Source organism: Pediculus humanus, genomic scaffold (genome assembly GCF_000006295.1).
Source record: "Pediculus humanus corporis 1103172107866 genomic scaffold, whole genome shotgun sequence".
In the NCBI taxonomy this organism is placed as follows: domain Eukaryota; kingdom Metazoa; phylum Arthropoda; class Insecta; order Psocodea; family Pediculidae; genus Pediculus; species Pediculus humanus.
In genome coordinates, this window is record NW_002987445.1 from 174,768 (window position 1) to 183,369 (window position 8,602).

Here is an 8,602-nt window from a genome sequence, read left to right on the forward strand (position 1 = left end):
AAAAAAAAAAAAAAAAAAAAAAATTTTTTCACTTTAAATTACGTTTTATTCTATTATTACTATTACTATTATTATTATTAAATTGAAAAACAAAATGGCGTACGATCTATTGATCGATCGATTATTAAACTAGTAATAATAATAATAATAATTTTTTAATGTTTTCGAAATGTGCGATTATATGATCACGTAAACTTTAAAAAAAAAAATAAAAATAAAAACAAAAACTTTTATAATTTTTATACAAAAAAAAAAATAAATAAATAAAAAGTTTAATAAAATAAACGAAAGAACGGAATAAATAAAATAAAACGATAATAATAATGATGACGATGATAATGATGATGATGATAATAAAATGTTGTAAAAAAAAAAAAAAACGTGAATTAATGAAAAAGTTTTTATCGAGTCAATAATAATATTCATTTTAGTACGTATATATGTATATATAATATAAAACTTTTACCGAAGCTTTGTTATCATTTTAATCCTTTTCTTGAGTTGTCATCAAAATGGTCCATTAAAAAAAGAGAGAAAGAGAGAGAGAGAGAGAGTTTATCTACAAACATTTGACAGCTTTTGTTTCGTCATTTTTCAAAAAAAAAAAAAAACCGCCAAATTTTTTCCATCCCCTCCTCCCCATCCTTCCTTCCTTCCTTCCTCTTTCATTCATTTTCTTATTATTCGTACGACTTCGCGTCGTTTTTATTATCAAATTTCAACCGTTTTTTTGAATTTTTTAAAAACCCGAACGCGGTTTTACTTCGAAAGGGGAGGAGCGGGGGGAGGTAGAAGAATTTCCTCCAATCACTTTGCGACGATGATAAAAAATTCGATAATAATTTTAAAAAAAAACAATTGTTTATAAACAACGAAAAGTTTTTGTTTTGTTTTTTCTCTCCTACTCTCTTCTCCCATCATTAATTTATTTACGTTACGTTATTTTTTTTTTATTATTTATTTTATTTAAACCGCGGTAAAAAATATTTTTTTTTTTTTATTAACGTGCTTCACACATATTATTAATAACCTTTTTTATTTACTTATTTATTTTATCGGATCGGAGAGGGAGGTTGAATAAAAAAAAAAAAAAAGGAAACTAAAAAAAAAAGTGTTTAATAAATTTGATTTATCGATTTTCTTAAACAACAGCAACAACAAGAAGTTTTAAAACTTGGTAAATATTATCATTATTATTATCATTATTATTTTCTTATGTATTTATAGAAAATTTCATAAAATTTGAGTATTAAAAAGGGATGCACGTATGTATGTATGTATATTGTACGCACTCGACTAAACAATTTTCATTTTTTTTCTTTTACGAAATAAAATAATCATTATTATCATCATCGTCGTCATCATCACGTGGTGATAATAATGATGATAATATTTTTTTAAAAAAAAGTGAATTTTCAGTTTTTCCGGGTCAGTGAATTTTTTTCATTTAAAAAAATGTTTCTTTTCATTTTTGACTGTCACGTTTTCAAGAGAATATTTTCAAATTTTCCTTTTATTTTAGTATGTTGTAGTAAAAAATAGAGAGAAAAAAATCACATGGCCGAGTTTAATAATAATAATAATAATGGAAAACCTTTTCTTTTAACAAAAAAAAAAGAGAGGGGGAGGGGGAAAAGGAAAATTTTATAAAAAGGAAAAGAAGGTGGTTCATGGGGAAAAAAATTTTTTCTTAAAAAACTTTCACCGCTTATTATTATTATTAAATTAAATATTGGCGTTTTTTTTTTTTTTTAGTTTCTCTTGTTGTAATTAAGCCCTTTAGAGATTCAGAAAAAATTTTCTTTTTTCTTTTTTCTTTTATATTACCTTTTTTTTTTTTATTTCGAGTTTAGTATTATAACTGGGTAGGTTAATTACATAAAACTTTTTTCTGAAAAACTTTTTTTTATATGATATTAACTTCATTATATTTATTAATACTAAAAAAAAAAGAGAGAGAGAGAGAGAGAAAGAGAGAAATGAGAAAAAAAAAGTCTTTTTAACCTTGAATTCTTATTATTATTATTATTATTATTTATATATTTAATAAAATGATACGTAGTGTGGTGGTACTTATTTGGCAGTTTTTTTTCCAGTTGAAATTGGAATTAAAGAAAGGAAAGAAAGAAAGAGAAAGAGAAAAAGAAAAACGAAAATGAGAAAGACCGTGGTTAATTTACTCATTTGTAGAGTTAATCAAATATTACAAAGATATAGAAGGACGGCTGCTTCCAGCACCCCTTCTGGAGGTAACCCAAATAAACAAACGAAAAAAATTTGCGATAATAATAATAATAATAATTTTTTTTTCTTTTTTCAGAATTGAAAAAATAATAATCGGAGGGAAAAATTTACCGATAAAATAATTTTTTTTTTTTTTTTTTTTTTTTTTTTTTTTTTAGTTACCGCCCATCCCTTTTGTTTCCTTTTTTTTCGAATTATTTATTTATTTATTTATTTATTTATTTTATTTTTTTTTTCTTCTTGAAAAAGTTAGAAGAAGAAAAAAAAGAAAACGAAAGAAAGAAAGAAAATGTGATTCGAGGAGAGAGTTATTTTATTTATTTATTAACTTACACCAACAACAAACAATTCATGATTTCGTTTAACAAAAAAAAAAAAAAAATTATTTATTAAATTTATCAAAATTTTGTAAAAAAAAAATATTAATAATAATAATTATTAATTAATGTAAATATTAATTATTATTATTATTATTACTTATAATTAATAAAAAATAATTGAAGCCGTTACATAACTTTTATTTATTTATTCGATCGTTATCGAGTCATTTTTTCCAAAACAAAAAAAAAATTACTTGTTGCCATCGATCGATAGATCGGCGACGTATTTTCACTTTGCCCCTCCCCTCTCTTCCCTTCTCCTCCTCTTTCCTCTCCTACCTCCCCCGAAAGGAAAAAAAAAATTAAAAATCAATTAATTACGTTTTTTTTTTTTATGTGGGAGTAATAAAATCATTTTTTTTTTTTTTGATTAATGGTCTTTTAATGAAAAAAAAATCAAAAACCAATAACCAATGATTCAGCTATGATGATTCAATTAATAATAATAATAATAATAATAATAACAATAATAATAATAATAATAATAATAATAATAACAATAATAATAATAATAATAATAATAATGATAATTGGTTTTTATAACAAAACGTCTCATATCTATTTTATATATGTTTAATGGAAAAACTCATTTTTCTTCTTGAGTTTTCTTTTTCTTCTTCATTGAATGGTTAAAAATAAATTATTATTATTTACCTTTGAATTTTGTTTGACTTGAAAAACAAGAGCAAAAAAAAAGATGAAGAAGATGAAAAAGAAGAAGAAGAAAGAAAAAAAAAACAATTTATAAAAGGTTAAAAAAAAAAAAAAAAAATTTTCTTTTACGGCGGTTACTACAAAACAATAAAATTTTTTTTTTTTTTTTTAATTCGGAAAAAGGAAATGCGGTAGAAAGAACTTTTCTTCTATTCTTTTCTTTTCTTTTCTTTTGGATAGTTGTATAAAATAATAAATCAAAAGAGGCCTTTTTAAAAAAAAAAAAAAAATGGCTTGTGTGCGCGCGAGCGTCCGTTAAATTACTTTTTAAGGTTAATAAAAACGCTCGATCATCATCATCATCATTATGACGTATCGATAGGAAAACGTTAGAAAAAAATTATAAATAAATATTTTTAAAAGAATGATTGATTGATTGATTGATTGATCGATTTATAAAACTCATATCGACGAAATATTATCAAACACATACACGAGTAATTCAAAATCTATTAATAATAATAATTTTTATTTATTAATTTTTAATTCTGACGTCACCGGAAAAGTTTTTGTAACGGACGAATTTTCAGTACGCATTTATTCCTCGTGTTCTCTTTTAACGTTAATTTTTTTTTAAAGTTAAGTAATTAAAATTATTTCATCGCGGTTGGGGAGGGGGGGGTAATTAAAACACGAAAATTAATTTTAATTTTTTTAATTAAAAAAAACTCGAAATTGAAATCGAAATCGAAATGGAAAAAAATTTCAATTTATTTTTTTAAGTTAAAAAAAAAAATCTATACATAACATTCGAGTTTTATTTATTTATTTATTTTTATTTAAATAATAATAATAATAATAATAATAATAATAATAATAAAAACGGTTATTTATTTATTTTACTGCTACGTAATTTTAATATAAAAAAAAAAATCGATTTTTTTCTTTTTAAAAATGGGGAGGTAGGAGGAGTGGTTTAAAGAAAAAAAAGGGTGTATTGTAGAGGGTGACGTAAAATTTTTTTTTTTTTTGTTTTCGACGTGACAATGAAAAAAAAAATCCTTAAACAAAAAGGATCCCCAAAGAATCCAATTTTTTTTTTTAAACCTAAAAAAGCACATTAGGGGCAAAAAAAAAAAAATGAAAGAAGGTTTGCCAAAATCGGAATTTTTTTTTTTTTAAACGAGAAGAAAAAAAAGACGATTTTTTTTTTCCCGCCTCCCAACTCCCGCCTCCGTTTTCCCTCCCCTTTTTCATCCCTCCCTTCCCACTCCTCTCTCCTTCCTTATCCGGTTAAAATTTTTCCCCATTACAAAATCTTATTATTTTTTTTATTTTTTTTCATTTAAATTTTCCAATATAAACAAAACAAAAAAGAAAAATCGATATTGGTTTTAATTTAAATAAATAATTAAAACCCATTTTCTATTACTATTGTACACCTGATATTAAATTTTTTTTTTTATTTCGGGGGGGGGGGGGAAGAAGGCCGTTTGGAGAAGGGAAATCGTTATGAGGAGGAGGGAGGAAGGGCATGGGGTCGGGAGAAAAAAATATAATTTTTTTTTTTTTTTCCGAATGCAATAAAGTAAAAAGAATATAAAGTTTACGGCTAAAATTTAAAAAAAAATCATTATTATTATCATTATTATTATTAATATTATTATTATTATTATCATTATTATTATCATAAATACATTTTTTTTTTATATCATTTTTTTTTTCAAACGTCTGTATCGGATGTGATAAACGTTTATTTCGTGATTTAACCCTTTTTTTTCCTTCAAATATTTATTACTTTTATTATTATTATTATTATTATTATTATTATTATTCTCTCTTCAATTTTCAACGGTTATTATTATTATTACCCGTAATTTTTCTTTTTTCTTTTTCCTTTTTTTTTTTTCGTTTCAACACATAAATTTAAATAATTAATATTAATAATAATATTTAAAGTTATGTAAAAAAAAAAAATGTAAAGTTCGTTGACCTTAATTAAATATTTCGAGTAATTTATTAATTAATAAAAAATTAAAAATAACAATAATAATATTATAAAAGTTACTTACCACTCCGCTGTTAAATTTTCTTACTCCGCAGGGCAGTGTTGCCGTTCCGCCGATTTGTGCGATTACAACTGTTGAATTTTCCGTTGTGAAAACTTCACTTCCGGTAGCAAAATTATTACCGTAATTTTTACTCCTGTGATTTTCGTAACCTCTTCGAATTCTCACAATTTCTTTGTTTTCTGTGAAACAATATTTAAAAATTAATTTTTTATTTTTATTTTTCAAATATGGCATTTTGAAAAGAAATTTTATTACTTTTTATAACGTAATGTAATTGTAATAAAACCGTAAAAATCAATTTAAAATTTAATTTTTTTAAACAATGGGAATAATATAAAAAAAAAAACGAATTGACGAAGAGTAAACAGACTGTTCCGACACGAGGATTTCATAGTGTTTCCTGTTTGAATTGAAACCTGGATAAGATGATAAGAGATAACGCACTAATTTGAAAAACGCAAGAATGAAAACGCGCATTTCCGTCTGGAAAATTATTTTAATTTTTTAACGTTGGAGAAGAAAAAGAAGGATAAAACTTTAAAGGTGTGTTAACCAATAAATCGGAAGCTCATGTTTAATATTTTATTCTGATGACGTCATATGTTGGTTCGGAAGAACGAATAGAAAATGAAAACGTATCTGAACAAATCTTTCTCCGGAAATCTATGAAATTTTCGCGAAAAAACGAGTGAGAAATTTTTGTTTGTACTTTTCCGCCCACTAAGAGATTTTGAATGTGAAGGACGAAGGTTTCGGTTATTATTACTGGAGAAAAAGAAAACAACCGGTAAAAAAATTAAAAATGTGTCGATATCAGTACTGGAAAGACAACAACTGATCATTCCAGTGAAAACCGGTACGTGACGGTCGTTAATCACAATCGTTCACGATCTCAAATTTGTCGCAGAAAAGTGACGTCATAAAAAAAAATTCCTTTTTTTTTAAGAGAGAGAGAGAGAGAGAGAAAAGGAAAAGAGAGAAATAAAACTTACAATCGACAAGTATAAAATTTAAATATTGAAATTTAACGATTAAAGTTTTTAATCTAATTAATAAGGGTAAAATGGTATCAATAATAGGAATGAAATAAATTTTTGGGATTATTTAACGAGCTGAACAATTTTTCCACTGAATTTTCCGTTCAGCGAAATTTTTATTTTGACCGTTTTAAGTTAATTTAATAGGTTTTGTCAGATTAACGACGTGTAAGTAGTCAGAAAAAAAAATACTAACGGATTAAATAAATTTTATTTATTATTAATATTTAAATCGTCTTTTCCGTTTCCGTTTCCTCCTTTTAAAATTTCACGAATTTTCTTTTTTTTAAATTGTTTATTATTATTATTATTATTTCCATTGACATGTTTTCGTTTTGTTTTCTTTTTTTTTCTGGTCTTATTCTTTTTTTTTGTCACATTTATTTTTTATCACATTCTTTTCTTATCGTTCGATTTTCTTTTTTTTTTTTTAAATCCTTTTTTGCAAACCGTATCTTCCAGAATTTCTTTTTTTTTAATTTTATCGGATTTTTGCAAAAGAAATTTTTTTTTTTCATTCTCTCTTTCTCTCTCTCTCTCTCTCTGGAAAAATCTTTGATTTACGATTTTGAAACAAAAAAGGAAAAAAAAAATTTTTTTTATATATATAAAGAAAAGGAGGAGAAAAAAACGCTTTTTCGAAGGTTACGGGGGAACGGGGTAGGGGTAGGAAGAAAGAGGCTGGAAAAAAGAAATTTGTTTTAAAAAGTTTTTTCTCTCTCTCCACATTTTACCCCCTCCCCTCCAACACCGCCTCCCTCTCGCAATTTTATTTTATTTCATTTTTTAACATAAGATGGAAAATTTATAAAAAAAAGGAAAAAAAGAAAAATAACGGCCGTGACAATTTTTATAGATTTACAAAAAATGACGAGAATTGTTAAATAAATTTTTTTTTTTCCCGTCGGATTTAACGTGATTTAATAAAATTTCTGGAGAAATAAGAAAGAGAGAAAATATTTCCAGTTTAATTGATAAGAGAGAGAGGGAGAGAGAGAAAGAGAGAGGACAACGATTAGCTTTTAAATTAAAGTTACGTAGTCTTTGGAAAACGTCTGGGAAATTTGTTTAAAAAAATTATTTTTGACGAATATTATGACGATCAGTTGATTTAAATCCAGTAGAACTGGAGGGTACTGGAGAAGAAAAAACAACGAAGTATTTTTTTATTTATTATTCCTGATCATAAATTCTTCAACTTTTACTTTTATGGCGTCGTCGTCGTCGTTTTTGTAAAAATTTTATTTTTTCCCTCTTCTTCTTCTTCCACTTTTCGATCGGTTTTTACATAAAAAACTTTTCAGCTTTCCTTTAAATTTTTTTTGGTTTTCTTATTTTATTTTTTACATAGCTTTAAAAACCGTCACGATAAGGTTTTGATAAGGAAAAAAGAAAAAAAAAAAATTTTTTTTTATTGCACTCATGTGTAAACATTTTAAATTTAAAATTCGATATAGTTTCTCTCTTTCTCCCTCTTTCCCCCTCTTTCCCCCTCTTTCTCTCTCTCTCTCTCTTTCTCTCTCTTTCTCTCTTTTTTTCCTTCGTAAAAAAAAAAGGAAAATTTTTTAGTTTTTGGTACTGAAAAATTATTAATAAATTGTCCTTGTCCGTCGGGAGTATGATTCAATAAATTATAAAAAATTTTTTTTTAACGCCAAAAACGATTCAAAAAATCCGACATTTTGAAAAAAAAACCACGTCACGCCCGTCACGCGTTTTTTTTTCTTTATTCGAAAACTTTGTCGCGTATTGATTTTTTTTTTTACTCTATTCTCGACGTTATTATTTAGTTTTTAAAAAAAACATAAATTTCAATGTAATTTAACTTTTATTATTTTTTTTTTATAAGAGAAAGAAAACGATAAATTTATATAATTTAAAATAAATAAAACAATAATGAAACTCAATGTTTAAATAAATATGCGTGTGTGTGTGTGTGAAAAATGATGTGGAAAAGATTTTCCTAAAGAAGGAAATAAAGATATGCTTCGAACGTAACATGCACGCACGCACGCACGCACGCACGCACGCACACAAACGTCAAAAGTTAAAACCGGAAAAAGAGATTTCACATAAATGCAAAACGTTTTTAATTTAAAATATTTTATATATATATATATATATATATATATATATATATATAATTTAATATATATATATATATATATATATTAAATTTATTTTCTTTCATTCGAGCGATGAAAATCAACAACGA

General features: G+C 24.9%; 1 protein-coding gene across 1 annotated transcript; it reads right to left on the reverse strand.

The window, feature by feature from the left end:
- Positions 1–4,379: 4,379 nt before the first annotated feature.
- On the reverse strand, positions 4,380–5,584 carry Phum_PHUM383770 (uncharacterized protein; the record flags this gene model as incomplete). The annotated part of the gene is made up of 2 exons (XM_002428426.1): positions 4,380–4,385; positions 5,351–5,584. 2 exons carry the CDS (start codon positions 5,582–5,584, stop codon positions 4,380–4,382), a joined length of 240 nt encoding a protein of 79 aa, XP_002428471.1.
- Positions 5,585–8,602: the final 3,018 nt, after the last annotated feature.